This window comes from Hyperoodon ampullatus, assembly GCF_949752795.1.
Source record: "Hyperoodon ampullatus genome assembly, chromosome: 6".
In the NCBI taxonomy this organism is placed as follows: Eukaryota; Metazoa; Chordata; class Mammalia; order Artiodactyla; family Ziphiidae; genus Hyperoodon; species Hyperoodon ampullatus.
Genome location: NC_136919.1, coordinates 125,837,534 through 125,857,540, shown reverse-complemented (window position 1 = coordinate 125,857,540; position 20,007 = coordinate 125,837,534). Strand labels below are relative to the sequence as shown.

The following is a 20,007-nucleotide window of genomic DNA, read 5'->3' as shown; positions in this document are numbered from 1 at the left end:
ATTGTTTTTCATAGATTTCTATATGTTTTTTTGTCCAATAGTCTTTTAAAGTAAAAAAGAGAATCATTTCAATATTTTCTTACCTACCAGGTGGTCTTAGATATAAAACCTAAGACCAGTGAGGCTCCAATATTCAGAGTAAACCACACATAAAAATCTTAAGAAGTAATTTTTTTCCCTAGAAAAACCTAATGGGACATTAGGAATTAATGTAATTTCATTAAATTTAATCCTTTTAATAATCTTTTGACTTTGAGGAGTTCTAGATTTTACAAAACTTACCATACCCACTTCTTTCAAAGCAGAAGTCACAGAAATAACAGGTCTCATCTGTTGCTTTGATGGAGAGCCACCTGTTTCCTGCTGTCCTGAAGGTGGAGACATATCAGAGTTCTTTATTCCTTTGGCCACCAACTGTAACAAAGAATGTAAGTACATTGGGGAATTCATATTTGCATGAAGAGATAAAATGGTGTATATAAGGTCACTGTCTACACACTCTAACCACAAGGAGTTTTCTTCAATCCTCAAATTTTGTTGTGCAAAAGGCAATGTACTAGGTGCTGGGGAAAGATCAGCAGACACAGAGAAACATCTCTGGCCTCACATGTAAACCTAATCATGCACCACGTGGTACTAAATAACTCCTTTCCATTGCATTAACAATGTTTCACAAACACCCTTCTAAAAGATTAAACATTAGTCCTCTGCCTCTAATTTTAATCCATTATAAAATTTGGCGAGAAGAAAAAAAGATTATTTACTAATCTTATACTTCAAAAAGGAATGCTTCTGCAAATTCTACAAGTTTGGCACAATCTTAAAGTCTGAACATCAGTTACCCAACATGAGAGCCCGGATTATGAAAATGTCAACATGAATAAGAAAGGAAGAATTGAAAAGTACAGGTAATAAGATTTACTTCACTAAAAATACCATTTGTTATATTCATATATGTTTTTGCTTTTATCTTGACATTTAGACTCTGTAAACAATGTGAAATAATGTTCTGAACTTTCAGTAAATATAAGGAAATGGCATTTCGCAGTATGCTCACAGGAACATGGCAGCAAGTCACTCCCAACTTCTATCTCTTTTTCAAACCAGTAAACAAGAATTTCTGTTGAGTAAATACCAATATTTCAAACACAATATTTATTGAGCATCTTCTAAGCATAAGATAGTAATCCAATTCTAATATTTACTTTTCTGTACTTTCATTTTACACCAATACCTGTTTTGCTCAAAAGGAGATGGAAATAGCTAACACAGTATTGAAGGAGAAGAACTAAGTTGGAGGAATGATACTACCTGACTTCAAGACTTACTAGAAACTACAGTAATCAAGATAGTGTGATACTAATGAAAGTACAGCAAACAAATCAATTGAACAGAACAGAGCCCAGAAATAGAGTCAACTAACATTTAACAAAGGAGCAAAGGCAATTCAATGGAGAAAGGACAGTCTTCTTAGCAACAAATGGTGCTGGAATAACTGGACACCCACAGGCAAACAAACAAACAACCTTACACCCTTCACAAATATTAACTCACAATTGATTACAGACCTACATGTAAAACTCAAAACTATAAAACTCCTAGAAGATAACATAGGAGAAAATCCAGGTGACCCTGGGTTTGGCAATGACTTTTTAGATACAACACCAAAGGCACAACCATGAAAGAGAATTAATAGGCTGGTTTCATCAACATTAAAAACTTCTGCTCTGTGAAAGACATTGTCAAAAGAATGAGAAGACAAGCCACAGACTGGGAGAACATATTTACAAAGGAAATAAAAACAAAGGACTGTTAATCAAAATACACAAAAAACTCTTAAAACTCAAAAATATGAAAACAACCCAATTAAAAAATAAGCAGGGCTTCCCTGGTGGCGCAGTGGTTGAGAGTCCGCCTGCCGATGCAGGGGACGCGGGTTCGTGCCCCGGTCTGGGGGGATCCCACATGCTGCAGAGCGGCTGGGCCCGTGGGCCGTGGCCGCTGACCCTGCGCGTCCGGAGCCTGTGCTCCGCAACGGGAGAGGTCGCAGCGGTGAGAGGCCCACGTACTGCAAAAAAAAAAAAAAAAAAAAGCAAACAACTACTGAGCCTGCATGCCACAACTACTGAAGCCCACGCGCCTAGAGCCCATGCTCCGCAACAAGAGAAGCCACTGCAATGAGAAGCCCTCGCACCACAACGAAGTGTAGCCCCCGCTCGCCACAACTAGAGAAAGCCCCCGCGCAGCAACGAAGACCCAACACAGCCGAACATAAATAAATAAAATAAATTTAAAAAAAAAAGGGCAAAAGATCTGAACAGACACCTCACCAAAGAAGATACAGAAGGCAATGAAGCCTATGAGAAGATGCTCCCCATTGTATGCCATTAGGGAACTGCAAATTAAAATAAGGTAACACCACTGCACACCTACTATGGTGGCTAAAACCCACTGCAGTGACAACAACAAATGCTGCTGAACGATGTGGAGCAACAGGAACTCTCAGTCCACATGCGTGGGAACGCAAAATGGCACAGCCACTTTGCAAGACAGTTTGGTGGCTTCTTACACAACTAAATATACTCTTACACCATACAATCACAATTGGGCTCCTTGGCATATACTCAGGATGAGTTGGAATCTTATGTCTACACAGAAACTTGCACACAGATGTTTGTAGAAGTTTTATTTGTAATTGCCAAAACTTGGAAGCAACCAAGATGAATGGATTAAAAAACCAGTACATACATGGAAGACTATTCAGTGCTAAAAAGAAATGGGGTATCTAGCCATGCAAACACAAGGAGGAACCCTAAATGCATATTCCTGAGTGAGAGAAGTCAGTCTGAAAGGCTACATCCTTTAAGTTTCTAGCCATATGACATTCTGAAAAAGGCAAAACTACAGAGACAGTAAAGAGATCAGTGGTCGCAGGGGCTGGTGAGGGAGTGGTGGGTGGGGTGGGAGGGATGAGCAGGCAGAGCACAGAGGGCTTGCAGGGCCTGAAGACACCATATATGATGCTATAATGATGGATACATGTCATTATACATTTGTCCAAACCACAGAAGGCACAACACCAACAGTGAACCGTACTGTAAACTATGAACTTTCGGTGTCCATGCAGGTCCATCCACTGTAACAAATGTACCATCTAGTGGAGGATGTTGATAATGGGGGAGGCTGTATGCATGTGGGGGACAAGGGGGTACGTGGGAAATCTCTGCACTGTCCTTTCAATTCTGCAGTGAACCTAAAAATGCTCCAAAGAAAATAAAGTCCTTATTAAAAACAGAAGAGGAAGATGGAAACACTGCTTTAATCCCACAGTTCAGCACTGTTGAAGTACACTGATAGTTAATGTTATTATAAATAACTTAAAAAAAATCTAGAGCTCACAAAACTGAGTATTATCTCCCTGAAAAATTATATAGAAACGTTTTAAAACTTTGATTGTCTTATTACCACAGAGTATATTCAAAAAAGTATAAATTCTGAGGAAATATAAACATACTTCAATTGGCTCTGATCAAATAGCAGCATTTTTAGGACAAGTATGTTACTTCCCTAGATGATTATTTTGAAGGAAACAAATTAATCTGGATGTGCAAACTCTGCCATTATATTTAAATCAGTAATTACTGATTGGAGAATTTGAGAATTATTTGAGGGTTATAGGTCAATCAAGTTAGGAAAAAAACCCAATATATTATAGACCAGAACTAATTGCAGTAAGCAATTCTCAAAAAAAAAAAAAAAAAAAAGGAGGAAAAACCAAAATGCTGACAAAGTGCTTTCTCTGAAAGGATTATACACTAGAAGAGAACAGGGAACACATAAATCGATCGGCATGCTGCAGTGAAATAAAGTGGGCAGATGTGTGCTCAATGCTCTGGGGAAGAAGGAACTCCAGACCAGGGAAAGGGCGTGAGGTCGGGCAGCCCCGCACACAGCCCCGCGAGTGCACACAGGCAGGAGGCGCCCACGGCTCCGGCCCACCTGCCCTCAGTGTTTCTTAGCCTCTCTGGACCTCAAACCTCTCTAAGATGGGAATGCAGTACTCACTGGATTAAATGTGAAAAGCGCACAGCTGTGTGCCTAATAAATAGTAGTAATTATTATAGGTCAGCAAACACTTATTTAGTTTCCATTAAATAGGCTTATTTGCCTTAAACACTCAGAATCCAGTTTCAGTCCCTGACGAGATGAAGAAGTTTACAGAAAGCAAGTTTCTGATCTCCAGAGTACAGCACAGAACAAAACCCTCCCATCAGTGCAGAATCAGAAATGAAAGCGTTAGCACCGTATGCAAAGGTTTTATAGAAGTCAGTATGAAGCAGAAACCTGAAACGCAAATACCTTACATTACAAATTTTTAAAAATCTAAGATAAAAAAGTGATCAATAGAGTAATTTACTTGTATAAATAAACAAGAGTGATAATATGAATTTAACCAATTTCACTGAAGCAAGAATAGCACCAACCTCCCTTCTCAGCCTCTGATACAATTTTCATTGATGCTTACAGAGACTATCTCAAAAGTCATTCCCCAAATCACTGGTCAGCTGCCTAGAATAAGAACATTAAGGAAACTCTTAATAAAAGAAAAAAAAAATTCACCCATATACCCCTGCTCTGGCTAATTGCACTTCATTTATCTATAGTTCTTTTTAATGTTTATCCACACACACACACATAATTCTTATACAATTTAAACAAGACACTGGCACAACTCTCTGAAACTGGAGATATGTGACCTAAGAAGAATTTAAAAACCTCTATGGAATACTTAGCAAATTTATCCTTAGTTAATGGCAAAAGTCACATATAAAGGGATTGAAAACCCTTTATTTTGACCTTATAGTCTTAAGTTGTAAAATATATTAGAGACATTCCTATATTAGTCTCAACCTTAAGAGAAACCTAAAGTAATAGAAAAAAATATCTGCTTATTGATAAAGTGCTATGAGTTAAACAGGGCCTGAGACCAATGACAATCAAATTCAGTCCAGCAGGACTGGGCTACGACATGGGAGATCTCTGTTAAATTCTCTGCACGCTACTCATCTTTGAAAGGAAATCTTTCCTTTTAATCAACAAAAGGCATTTTAATGAAGAAAAAGCTTCACACATGACTATTAAAATTCTACTCCGTAGTATATTAAAATCTGTCTGGCTGCCATACATATGGCTAACGACTGGTACAGACAGAGTCTCTAAGATATCTGATTCACTGTGTAAGATAGTCATTGGCACCTTTATAAGAAGGATCGTCTGCAGCCTTCAGGAAATGCTTATGTTCTATAATCAAACACGTACTAGTCTCTCCCCGGGTCAGCTAAGCTAAGCATACCAAAAGAACCTGAGATAACAAACAAGCAAAGAAAGATATATGAAATCTAAACCAAAGAACAAAAACAAACAGAACACCCAACTGACTCTTAGAAATATTTTATAACAAAACTAATTCAGTTATTGAAAAATTAAGGGTAATTCAGGGTAACTACTGAGATGTGGCAATACCTTTATAAGCCAAGGTAACACACATCAGTAACTTACTAGCACAGGAGAACTTGGGCCTTCTGTGTAAACATCATGGATATATTATTTTTAGCCAGAAACGTTAATGCGATTCAGTATTAACCAGACCTTGGTTAATAGAAGAGATAGAAGATAATAATGTATCTTTAAATTTGTCAAAAGAGAAAACATTAGATTGAGCCCTTAATTCAGAAAGATGACTGAATATGGTAAAACAACACAAAAATTAATTAAATTAAGAAAACAAAACAAAGTTTCATAGAAGAAAAAAACATAAAACTTCAAAACAAAAAACAAATAACCCAATTTTGTTACAAATTGATCACCTGGTTATGTCTAGAATACCTACTTCATTCTAACAGTTCTTCAAAATTCAAAGTTTAAAAAAAAAAATTGCATTAGGAATAAAACATTGACCTGAAAGTTTCATAAGTCAGGTTTAAGAAACAAATTGCTTTAGAAGATTTTTTTCCCTAGCTATTTTATCACCAGGTTAATAAATTCAAGACTTTTCCATACTGCTTATATTTCCACAAGATTTTTAATTATCACTGTAAAACTCCTTCTATTTTATCTGTCAGTTTTACTATTTGCTGAAAAATTAACCAGCAATGCCACCTAATGACAAAACTAAGAATTTCACCAAATACTGAGGCCAGGTCTATAAATACATGGAATTATACGTTTAGCTACTCTTGAAGTATAAATATAAATACTATTTCATCTCTATATGCTGAATGACTAGTAATATTTTAATGTATATTAGAAAAATATTATTAAATGCCCTGATTTAATATTTTGAGTACAGGGCAACTTCACACATAATTTTATGTAGCCTAAAGATACATCTTGGCCAAATTTTAGCAAATTCATATTTAACTTCTCAAAACCTTGTCTCTGAAGTACCAAAAATATAAAAGTGTTTGTATCTGAATTTTTTTTTCTGAACTAGTACTACTATAATGCATTTGTAAGTATGTCTAAGAATAGGAACATGCCAAGGTAGCCAGAAGGGTAAGTGTGTCCACCCTGGTGGAGGCTGTATAGGCCTATGTGGCAGGTCTAAAGAACACGACAAAGACAGAACACAAATGAGATACACAAAAAAGAGTCCAACGCAATTAAAAAGAAACTCGTACTCAAAATAGAGTCTCTGAATTTCCCTAATTCTATTTTTCACTGAATTTTAGATTACTAAATACACTGCTACCATTTTAAAAAACGGAACCTATCTTCCTGGTATGTTTTACTTACAATATGAGCATATACGCTGGCTGGGAAAAGCAACATTATTATTTGGGTGGAAAAGCTCTATCATCACACGTGAAAATCATCCTCCATTCTAAAGTCCTATTTAGTACTACAATTTTTACCATTAAGTGCGCCAAAAAGAAAAATTTATAAAATTGGGTATACATGCCAAAGAATCAGAATAATTAAGGCAGTGGTTTTTACTGTTTGTTAGGTCAAGGATACTCTTAAGAATCCAACGAAAGATAGGTGGTCTTACTGGGTAAAAATGCATCAACATACATACAATCAAACCTTTAATGAACATTTCCAGGAGCGGAATAATGCTAAGCCCAACCTGAAATACCATGTTAGCCACTCCTGAGTTCGAGTAGGAACAGACACATAAGTCCCTATAATACATCTAGCTTGTGTTAAATTAGACTTCCTGTTCAAACAATTACTTGGTAAAATAACTTTTATCCACTCTTGTAGATTAAACTGGACCTAAGTACTTACACTGTGAAGGTTATTTTTCAAGGCAACCTTGAGACACAACAACATTAGAGACGGATGAGGCAATAAAGGCCCCCAAACATTGAGGCAGTCCCCCAAACAGGCTAATTAACGGGCAGAGCTGAGACTAGCCCCAGGTCTCCTGACTCCCCGCCTGCCGCTGTCCTCGCCACTCCAGCACGCATCCTCTGTGCACAGCTCTGCACAGCACGGGCCACAGAACTCCTGGTGAACTCACTGCTGCTGCCATTCGCCAGGTCCCATGCAGAGCACGATACACAGTCAATCTGTTAAGGTTCTTTGGCCGAAAGCAACAGAAATTAACTCTGGAGGAAGGAGGTGGGGGGGATAGAGTCGGAAGAGAGGAGGGGAGTGGGGAGAAGACAGAAGAGAGCTGCAGGTGGATCGCAAAGCAAAGGGAAGCCGCCCACGAGAAGAGAACAGGAGCCGGGGTAGCTGCATGGATCTGGCAGCAGAAGCTCACTCCTGGCTTCACCAGGTTCTCTCTCTTGATTAAGTCCACTCCAACTTCCAACCTGCTCAAACTTCACGCCCTGGAGAAGGTCCGGCTGGTCCACCTTAGATCACCGGCCTGTCCCTCAGCTGGGAGAAGCCAGGGCACCTTGTTCGACAGTCTTTCCAAAAGTGCACACAATGAACTAATTCTCCCAAACGAAAGGGGGCTGCTTGCCTGCTGCACCTCAAAAGCCAGGCTCACTGCCACAGTTTAATGGACGTCGCCACAGTAAAAACCTTTGTGAAGAAACATGAGGAGATACACATTTGTGTGCACTAGGAACTAGTATTATCTATCAGGAATATAGCCATAAAATCTGTCATTCGTGTGCACTTTAGAACTATCTAAGACAGATCTAGCATTAAGATTTAAAAAAATTGACACTGGTTTTACATGGCTTAGAGAGCCGAGACTTCTAAGGGAACTTGGCCTGGACTGTACTATAAGCATGTGGTTGCTCGTGCAAGTGTACTGGTGGGTGTATGAGGTCTAGGGCAGCCTCTGGCAGAAGAAGCCAGGCTCCAGCTGCCATGTGAGGGGTCAGAATTCCTGCTGTGCACGTGTGCAGCTGCCCAGCAATGAAGGTCTTACGGCAAGAACGCAGAGTACCTGCTCACAGCCAAAGCACGACTGGACACAGTCTGTAAGTACACTTGCGGGAACGTGACGCCTCACAGTGCTTCCAGAGGCGTTCCCCCGCCCCGCCCCCACCCCTCCCCCGCCCCGCCCCCGCCCCGCCTCCAGCAACTGACACCCCTCTGCTCCGGCTGCTTAGGGAAAGGCAGCTCGAGGTGAGGAAGACCATCAGAGGATTCCTCGGCGTAAGGGGAACCCTGATTCTCTTCGATGTTCTTGAATCCTTTGATGTCAAACATACATCTCAGAGATCTCTGGAACTCTGTTAATATCCAGTGAGACCTGGCTCAGAGAGCATGATTCCAAAGTGACCTCAGGATGTGTCTACTGAGATGGATGAGATCAGACGGCAAGACTAAGGATAGGAGATTCTGAGGTAGCCAAGATGGGGAGTGTGTCCACCCTGGGGGAAGCTTGTAGGCCTGTGTCCAAAGAATGGGACAAACACAGACATGAAATACACAACAAAGACTGAGATGCAGTAAAAGAGGAAGTCAACATATTCAAAACACAGTCTCTGACCTAACCAAGGAGCAGACTTTCACCAACATGACGCCTGAATTGATGCAAAGAAGTGTGCAGACTGGGCACCAGGCTGTGACAGCTTAGATGACAGGGGTCACAACCTCATCCAACGGGCAGGACAGAGAGGAACAAGCGATAGAAAGGAAGCCTGCTTGGGGAACTGCGCTTTAGAAAACCATCTTACCAGACGTGCCCAAGACCACGTTTCAACATGCTTGTGGGCTATGTTTCAACCCACCAAGGGCAGGTTTTGGGAAAGAAATATAATGACAAAGCTCATGCTTGTGTTCTCTGAGATATACTAACTTGAGCTGTTAGAAGCGTAACGTTCTAAATCACTAACGTGCGCGGTGCCTATGTGACTGGGAGAAAAGGAAACATCTCCCAGTGATCAAGGTGCTACTCCAGGGTCCCACGTGCCAAACACAACATGAACGATGACACAGCCATTCGCTCCACCGTGTGTGAGGAACCGTACAAGGTGTATAAACAGGCAGCACAGTGAGGGCCTCTGCATGCACACCGAGGGAGGGATGTGGAGCACTGACCCACCTCTAAGGCTCCAGGGCGTCACCACGCAGGCTGCTGTCAGCAAATGCTCTGAGGCCCCGTGTAGTTCTGCATGACGGATCACACTCTTAAAATAAGGCCAATGTGCACTAAGCATAAGCTCCTCATTGTATTTAATGGCTACCTTGCTCGCACAATCACCTTCATGTGCTATGCAGACGGCCAGAGCGGATTACTAAAGACTAAGCTATAAACTAGGAGGGAGCGACGGCCCTTACAGCTTGCAACTGAGACCCTGCAGCTGAACACAAGGAGGACAGCAGCAGGCTCAACCCAAGGAGAGCTGATTAAAAAGGATACACAGGCGGTTTCATACTGATAGAAACTGCCCCACTGTGCAAATCAGCAAAGGACGAAATGTTTCTGTTTCCTGGGCTCAGGAGAACAAAAGTAGACCGTTCCCCACTCCACTATACAGGGGCCACCAAAGGCAGGCTCACCCCCTTTTCCACATCAGGTAAGTCTGAAAGGATTTGGCTAGGAGGACAAATTACTAGCTCTGACTATGAAGATGAGATATTTCTACTTCTGACAAATGTGGTTGCTACAACGTTCTCCTGCAGAAGAGGCAATAACTTAGCACAGCAATTATTTCAGACTCACACCCTATGCATGCTATGTGTGAAACAAAGGAAAAGAAAGGGGGAAATAGGCCAGAGGGCAGACAGCAGAAGAAAAAAGAACTACAATCCTGCAGCCTGTGGAACAAAAACTACATTCACAGAAAGACAGACAAGATGAAAAGGCAGAGGGCTATGTACCAGATGAAGGAACAAGATAAAACCCCAGAAAAACAACTAAATGAAGTGGAGATAGGCAACCTTCCAAGAAAAAGAGTTCAGAATAATGACAGTGAAGATGATCCAGGACCTCGGAAAAGGAATGGAGGCAAAGATTGAGAAGATGCAAGAATTGTTTAACAAAGACCTAGAAGCATTAAAGAACAAACAAACAGAGATGAACAATACTGTAACTGAAATGAAAACTACACTGGAAGGAACCAATAGCAGAATAACTGAGGCAGAAGAACAGGTAAGTGACCTGGAAGACAGAATGATGGAATTCACTGCCATGGAATAGAATAAAAAAAAAAAAAAATGAGAAGAAATGAAGACAGCCTAAGAGGCCTCTGAGACATTAAACGCAACAACATTCACATTACAGGGGTCCTAGAAGGAGAAGAGAGAGAGAAAGGACTCGAGAAAATACTTGTAGAGATTATAAACGAAAACTTCCCTAACATGGGAAAGGAAATAGCCACCGAAGTCCAGAAGGCGCAAAGAGTGCCAGGCAAGATAAACCCAAGGAGAAACACACTGAGACACACAGTAATCAAACTGACAAAAATTAAAAACAAAGAAAAATTACTGAAAGCAGCAAGGGAAAAATGACAAATAACTTACAAGGAACTCCCATAAGGTTAATAGCTGATTTCTCAGCAGAAACTCTACAAACTAGAAGGGAGTGGCATGATATATTTAAAGTGATGAAAGGGAAGAAACTACAACCAAGATTACTCTACCCAGCAAGGATCTCATTCAGATTCGATGGAGAAATCAAAAGCTTTACAGACAAGCAAAAGCTAAGAGAATTCAGCACCACCAAACCAGCCTTACAACAAATGCTAAAGGAACTTCTCTAAGTGGAAAACACAAGAGAAGAAAAGAGCTACAAACACAAACCCAAAACAATTAAGAAAATGGTAATAGGAACATACATATTGATAATTACCTTAAACATGAATGGATTAAATGCTCCAACCAGAAGACAAGGCTCGCTGAATGGATACAGAAACAAGACCCATCTATATGCTGTCAACAAGAGACCCACTTCAGAACTAGGGACACATACAGACTGAAAGTGACAGGACAGAAAAAGACATTCCATGCAAATGGAAATCAAAAGAGAGCTGGAGTAGCAATACTCGTATCAGATAAAATAGACTTTAAAATAAAGAATGTTACAACAGACAAGAAAGGACACTACATAGTGATCAAGGGATCAACCCAAGAAGATATAACAATTATAAATATATATGTACCTAACACAGGAGCACCTCAATATATAAGGCAACTGCTAACAGCTATAAAAGAGGAAATCAGCAGTAACACAATAGTAGTGGGGGACTTTAACACCTCACTTACACCAATGGACAGATCATCCAAACAGAAAATTAATAAGGAAACATAAGCTTTAAATGACACATAAGACCAGATAGGTTTTATGATATTTTTAGGACATTCCATCCAAAAACAGCAGATTACACTTTCTTCTCAAGTGCACATGGAATATTCTCCAGCATAGATCACATCTTGGGTCACAAATCAAGCCTCAGTAAATTTAAGAAAACTGAAATCATATCAAGCATCTTTTCTGAACACAATGCTATGAGATTAGAAATTACAGGGAAAAAAACGTAAAAAACACCAACACATGGAGGTTAAACAATACGTTACTAAATAACCAAGAGATCACTGAAGAAATCAAAGAGGAAATCAAAAAATACATAGAGACAAATGACAATGAAAACACGACAATTCAAAACCTATGGGATGCAGCAAAAGCAGTTCTAAGAGGGAAGTTTATAGCAATACAAGCCTACCTCAAGAAACAAAAAAAAATCTCAATCTATAACCTTACACCTAAAGGAACTAGAGAAAGAACAAACAAAACCCAAAGTTAGCAGAAGGAAAGAAATCATAAATATCAGAGCAGAAATAAATGAAAAAGAAATGAAGGAAACAAGAGCAAAGATCAATAAAACTAAAAGCTGGTTGTTGAGAAGATACACAAAATTGATAAACTATTAGCCAGACTCATCAAGAAAAAGAGGGAGAGGACTCAAATCAATAAAATTAGAAATAAAAAAGGAGAGATTACAACAGACACCACAGAAATACAAAGCATCCTAAGAGACAAGCAATTCTATGCCAATAAAATGGACAACCTGGAAGAAATGGACAAATTATTAGAAAGCTATAACCTTCCAAGACTGAAGCAGGAAGAAACAGAAAATATGAACAGACCAATCACAAGTAATGAAATTGAAACTGTGATTAAAAATCTTCCAACAAACAAAAGTCCAGGACCAGATGGCTTCACAGGTGAATTCTAGCAAACATTTAGAGAAGAGCTAACACCCATCCTTCTCAAACTCTTCCAGGAAATTGCAGAGGAAGGAACACTCCCAAACTCATTCTATGAGGCCACCATCACCGTGATACAAAAACCAGACAAAGACACGACAAAAAAGGAATATTACACACCAATATCACTGGTGATTACAGATGCAAAAATCTTCAACAAAACACTAGCAAACAGAATCTAACAACATATTAAAAAGATCATACACCATGATCAAGTGGGATTTATCCCAGGATGCAAGGATTCTTCAATATACGCAAATCAATCAATGTGATGATACACCATATTAACAAATTGAAGAATAAAAACCATATGATCATCTCAATAGATGCAGAAAAAGCTTTTGACAAAATTCAACACCCATTTATGATAAAAAATCTCCAGAAAGTGGGCAAAGAGGGAACTTATCCCAACATAATGAAGGCCATATACGACAAACCCGCAGCCAACATCATTCTCAATGATGAAAAACTGAAAGCATTTCCTCTAAGATCAGGAACAAGACAAGGAGGTCCACTCTCGCCACTATTATTCAACATAGTTTTGGAAGTCCTAGCCATGGCAATGAGAGAAGAAAAAGAAATAAAAGGAATACAAATTGGAAAAGAAGTAAAACTGTCACTGTTGGCAGATGACATGATACTATGCATAGAGAATCCTAAAGATGCCACCAGAAAATTACTAGAGCTCATCAATGAATTTGGTAAAGTTTCAGGATACAAAATTAATGCACAGAAATCTCTTGCATCCCTATACACTAATGATGAAAAATCTGAAAGAGAAATTAAGTAAACCCTCCCATTTACCACTGCAACAAAAAGAATAAAATACCTAGGAATGAACCTACCTAGGGAGACAAAAGACCTGTATGCAGAAAACTATAAGACACTGGTGAAAGAAATGAAAGATGATACAAATAGGTGGAGAGATATACCATTTTCTTGGATTGGAAGAATCAATATTGTGAAAATGACTATACTACCCAAAGCAATCTACAGATTCAATGCAATCCCTATCAAATTACCAGTGGCATTTTTTACAGAACTAGAACAAAAAGTCTTAAAATTTGTATGGAGACACAAAAGACCCCGAATAGCCAAAGCAGTCTTGAGGGGAAATAAATAGAGCTGGAAGAATCAGACTCCCTGACTTCAGACTATACTACAAAGCTACAGAAATCAAGACAATATGGTACTGACACAAAAAGAGAAATATAGATCAATGGAACAGGATAGAAAGCCCAGAGATAAACCCACACACCTATGGTCAACTAATCTATGAAAAAGGAGGCAAGTATATACAAAGGAGAAAAGACAGCCTCCTCAATAAGTGGTGCTGGGAAAACTGGACAGCTACATGTAAAAGAATGAAATTAGAACACTCTCTAATACCATACATAAAAATAAACTCAAAATGGATTAGAGACCTAAATGTTAGGCCAGACAGTATAAAATTCTTATAGGAAAACATAGGAAGAACACACTTTGACATAAATCACAGCAAGATCTTTTTTGATCCGCCTCCTAGAGTAATGGAAATAAAAACAAAAATAAACAAATGGGACCTAATGAAACTCAAAAGCTTTTGCACAGCAAAGGAAACCATAAACAAGGTGAAAAGACAACCCTCAGAATGGGAGAAAATATTTGCAAACGAATCAACAGACAAAGGATTAATCTCCAAAATATATAAACAGCTCATGCAGTTCAATATTAAAAAAAACAAACAACCCAATCCAAAAATGGGCAGAAGACCTAAATAGACATTTCTCCAAAGAAGACATACTGATGGCCAAGAAGCACATGAAAAGCTGCGCAACATCACTAATTATTAGAGAAATGTAAATCAAAACCACAATGACGTATCACCTCACACCAGTCAGAATGGGCATCATCAGAAAATCTATAAACAATAAATGATGGAGAGGGTTGGAGAAAAGGGAACCCTCTTGCACTGTTGGTGGGAATGTAAATTGATACAGCCACTATGGAGAACAGTATGAAGGTTCCTTAAAAAACTAAAAGTAGAATTACCATATGATCCAGCAATCCCACTACTGGCCATATACCTAGAGAAAACCATAATTCAAAAAGACACATGCACCCCAATGTTCACTGCAGCCCTATTTACAATGGCCAGGTCATGGAAGCAACCTAAATGCCCATCGACAGACGAATGGATAAAGAAGATGTGGTACATATATATAATGCAATATTACTCAGCCAATAAAAGGAACGAAACTGGGTCATTTGTAGAGACGTGGCTGGACCTAGAGACTGTCATACAGAGTGAAGTAAGTCAGAAGGAGAAAAACAAATATGGTATATTAATGCATATATGGAGAACCTAGAAAAATGGTACAGATGAACTCGTCTGCAGGGCAGAAATAGAGACACAGATGTAGAGAACAAATGTATGGACACCAAGGGGCGAAAGTGGCGGGGGTGGTGTTGGGATGAATTGGGTGATTGGGATTGACATATATACACTAATATGTATAAAATAGATAACTAATAAGAACCTGCTATATAAAAAAATTTTTTAAATGAAATTCAAAAAAAAAAAAGAAAGGGGGGAAGTAAAAAACACTAGAATTAAAACATGATTTAAAGAGCATAACAATCTGAAGCCAGGTAAGACTGGGACCAGTAGGCCAGAAGATAAGTGCCAGATAACAGTAATTATGATTTGGGAGGAAGATGAGATACCCCGTGACAGTTATTGTCTCATAATCAAGAATTGTTCATGACATGGCAAACAAAACGAGAGTTCTCCACTATTGGACTCTGGAAACTACAGAGAAAAACGTTAACTAGCGCAGGGTGGAGAAATCAAAATTGCTGGGAGCAGAAAACGAAAGGGAACTATCAGAAAACCCTTAGACTTATTCTGATTTCTGGAGTTCTGACCCTTTCACTCATGCTTCATAGCTAAATGGTTCTTTTTCTTTAGGAATATGGTAAGAGAATCTCCCTGTATATGACATCAATGGGTGGATTCAGAAGAAATACAATCATATTAAGAGATAACACAGGGCTTCCCTGGTGGCACAGTGGTTGGGGGTCTGCCTGCCGGTGTGGGGGTCGCGGGTTCGTGCCCCGGTCCGGGAGGATCCCACATGCCGTGGAGCGGCTGGGCCTGTGAGCCATAGCCGCTGAGCCTGTGCGTCCGGAGCCTGTGCTCCGCGGCGGGAGAGGCCACAACAGTGAGAGGCCCGCGTACCACAAAAAAAAAAAAAAAAAAAAAGAGAGAACACAAAAGATATCTGATAAAATGCCAAAACACAAGTCTGATAAAAACTGTAAAACCCAGACATAAAATTATATTCCTTACTATTTTACCATACATAACAGAGAAATGACTAAAGTACTTCCATTAAAGACAGGAACAATAGTATTATCCCTATTACTATTTAACTCTGTCCTAGAAGTTCTGGCCAATGCAGTAAGAATAAAGTGGTAATAAAAAGCAAAACTTAAAGAAAGCAGGGGGGAGGAGCCGGAGGAGGATGGCGGAAGAGTAAGACGCGGATATCACCTTCCTCCCCACAGATACATCAGAAATTCATCTACACGTGGAACAACTCCAACAGAACACCTACTGAACGCTGACAGAAGACCTCAGACCCCCCAAAAGGCAAGAAACTCCCCACATACCTGGGTAGGTCAAAAGAAAAAAAGAATAAACAGAGACAATAGGATATGGACGGGACCTGCACCAGTGGGAGGGAGCCGTGAAGGAGGGAAGGTTTCTACACACTACAAGCCCCTTCGCGGGCGGAGACTGCAGGTGGCGGAGGGGGAAAGCTTCGGAGTAGCGGACAGCAACAGGGGTGCGGAGGGCAAAGCAGAGAGATTTTGGCACAGAGGATCGGTGCCCTCAGGCACACACCAGCCCGAGAGGCTTGTCTGCTCGCCGCCGGGGCGGGCGGGGCTGGGAGCTGAGGCTCGGGTATCGGCTTTCAGTCGGAGCGCAGGGAGAGGACTGGGGCTGGCGGCAGGAAGAGAGCTTGAAGGGGTTAGTGCTAGCCCGGAGGGAGTCCGAGGAAAGGGTCTGGAGCTACCGGAGAGGCAAGAGACTTTTTTCCCTTTTGTTGCCTGGTGCGCGAGGAGAGGGCATTCCCCTCCCTCCCCTCTGCCTGAGTGAGCCAGAGCCCCCGAATCAGCGGCTCCTTTAAACCCGTCCTGTCTGAGCGAAGAACGGACGCCCTCCGGCGACCTATGCGGAGAGGCGGGGCCAGGTCCAAGGCTGAGACCCGGGAATTGTGAGAGCAGAGACAGGGAAATCTCTCTGTGCAGCCTCCGAGGCAGTGGATTAAAGCTCCACGGTCCATTTGATGTGCCCTGCGTCTGTGGAGTGTATGAATGGACAGCGAATCATCCCAAATTGAGGAAGTGGACTTTGAGGACAAGATTTAAGACTTTCCCCCCTTTTTACAACGAATTATCCCAAATTAAGGAGGTGGACTTAGCAAGATTTCAGACTTCTCGCCCTTTTCCTCTTTTTACAACGAATTATCCCAAATCGAGGAGGTGGACTTGAAGAGCAAGATTTTTGATTTTTCCCCCTGCTCTCTTTTTGTGAATGTGTATGTGTAATCTTCTGTGTAAGATTCTCTCTGTATAGCTTTGCTTCCACAATATGTCCCAGGGTTCTATCGGTCCGTGTTTTTTTTTTCAATAATTACTTTTTAATTTTAATAACGCTACTATATTTCATACTTTATTCTATTTTACTTTACCTGCTCTTTCTTTTTTTCCTACCTTCCCTTCCTCCCTCCCTCCCTCCGCTCCTCCTTTCCTTCTTTCTTTTTCTTTCCTCCCTCCCTCCCTCCCACCCTTCTTCTTTCCACTTTCTTTTTCTTTCCTTCCTCCCTCCCTCCCTCCTGTCTTTCTTTCTTTCTTTCCTTCCTCCCTCCCTCCCTCCCTTCTTCCATTCACTCTTCCTTTTGCTTTCATTCCTCCCTCCCTCCCTCCTTTCTTTCCTTCTGTCTTTCCATCCTTCCTCCCTCCCCCCCTCCTTTCTTTCTTTCGTCCTTCCTTCCTTCCTTTCTTCCCTTCTTCCTTTCTTTCCCTCTCTCTTTCTTTCTTCTACTAATTCTTTCTTTCTACTTTTTCTCACTGTTATTCTGAGCCGGGTGGATGAAAGGCTCTTGGTGCTGCAGCCAGGAGTCAGTGCTGTGCCTCTGAAGTGGGAGAGCCAACCTCAGGACACGGGTCCACAAGAGACGTCCCAGCTCCACATAATATCAAGCAGCGAAAATCTCCCAGGGATCTCCATCTCAACACCAGCACCCAGCTTCAGTCAACGACCAGCAAGCTACAGTGCTGGTCACCCTATGCCAAGCAACTAGCAAGGCAGGAACACAACCCCACCCATTAGCAGAGAGGCTACCTAAAAACATAATAAGGCTACAGGCACCCCAAAACACACCACCAGACGTGGACCTGTCCACCAGAAAGACAAGATCGAGCCTCAACCACCAGAACACAGGCATTAGTCCCCCCCACCAGGAAGCCTACACAACCTACTGAAACAACCTTAGCCACGGGGGACAGACACCAAAAACAATGGGAACTACGAATCTGCAGCCTGCAAAAAGGAGACCCAAAACACAGTAACATAAGCAAAATGAGAAAGCAGAAAAACACACAGCAGGTGAAGGAGCAAGATAAAAACCTACCAGACCTAACAAATGAAGAGGTAATAGGCAGTCTACCTGAAAAAGAATTCAGAATAATGATAGTAAAGATGATCCAAAATCTTGGAAATAGGATAGACAAAATGCAAGAAACAGTTAACAAGGACCTAGAAGAACTAAAGATGAATCAAGCATCGATTAAAAACACAATAAATGAAATGAAAAATACTCTAGATGGGATCAATAGCAGAATAACTGAGGCAGAAGAACGGATAAGTGAGGTGGAAGATAAAATAGTGGAAATAACTGATGCAGAGCAAAATAAAGAAAAAAGAATGAAAAGAATAGAGGACAGTCTCAGAGACCTCTGGGACAACATTAAATGCACCAACATTCGAATTATAGGGGTTCCAGAAGAAGAAGAGAAAAAGAAAGGGACTGAGAAAATATTTGAAGAGATTATAGTTGAAAACTTCCCTAATATGGGAAAGGAAATAGTTAATCAAGTCCAGGAGGCACAGAGAGTCCCATACAGAATAAATACAAGGAGAAATACGCCAAGACACATATTAATCAAACTGTCAAAAATTAAACACAAAGAAATCATATTAAAAGCAGCAAGGGAAAAACAACAAATAACACACAAGGGAATCCCCATCAGGATAACAGCTGATCTCTCAGCAGAAACTCTACAAGCCAGAAGGGAGTGGCAGGACATAATTAAAGTGATGAAGGAGAGAAACCTGCAACCAAGATTACTCTACCCAGCAAGGATCTCATTCAGATTTGATGGAGAAATTAAAACATTTACAGACAAGCAAAAGCTGAGAGAGTTCAGCACCACCAAACCAGCTTTACAACAAATGCTAAAGGAACTTCTCTAGGCAAGAAACACAACAGAAGGACTATACCTACAATAACGAACCCAAAGCAATTAAGGAAATGGGAATAGAAACATACATATCAATAATTACCTTAAATGTAAATGGACTAAATGCTCCCACCAAAAGACACAGAGTGGCTGAATGGATACAAAAACAAGACCCATATATATGCTGTCTACAAGAGACCCACTTCAGACCTAGAGACACATACAGATTGAAAGTAAGGGGATGGAAAAAGATATTCCATGCAAATGGAAATCAAAAGAAAGCTGGAGTAGCAATTCTTATATCAGACAAAATAGACTTTAAAATAAAGACTATTAGAAGAGACCAAGAAGGACACTACATAACGATAAAGGGATCGATCCAAGAAGAAGATATAACAATTGTAAATATTTATGCACCCAACATAGGAGCACCTCAATACATAAGGCAAATACTAACAGCCATAAAAGGGGAAATCGACAGTAACACAATCATAGTAGGGGACTTTAACACCCCACTTTCACCAATGGACAGATCATCCAAAATGAAAATAAATAAGGAAACACAAGCTTTAAATGATACATTAAACAAGATGGACTTAATTGATATTTATAGGACATTCCACCCAAAAACAACAGAATACACATTTTTCTCAAGTGCTCATGGAACATTCTCCAGGATAGATCATATCTTGGGTCACAAATCAAGCCTTGGTAAATTTAAGAAAATTGAAATTGTATCAAGTATCTTTTCCGACCACAATGCTATGAGACTAGACATCAATTACAGGAAAAGATCTGTAAAAAATACAAACACAT

The 20,007-nt window shown here is 40.3% G+C and overlaps 1 protein-coding gene across 1 annotated transcript in view; it reads right to left on the bottom strand.

The window, feature by feature from the left end:
- NEK1 (NIMA related kinase 1) overlaps positions 1-20,007 on the bottom strand; it is a 150,372-nt gene that overhangs the window by 4,121 nt on the left and 126,244 nt on the right. The window contains exon 23 of the mRNA XM_079705795.1: positions 283-414. Within this exon, the coding sequence (XP_079561921.1) occupies positions 283-414 (132 nt within the window). The remainder of the gene's footprint in view (positions 1-282; positions 415-20,007) is intronic.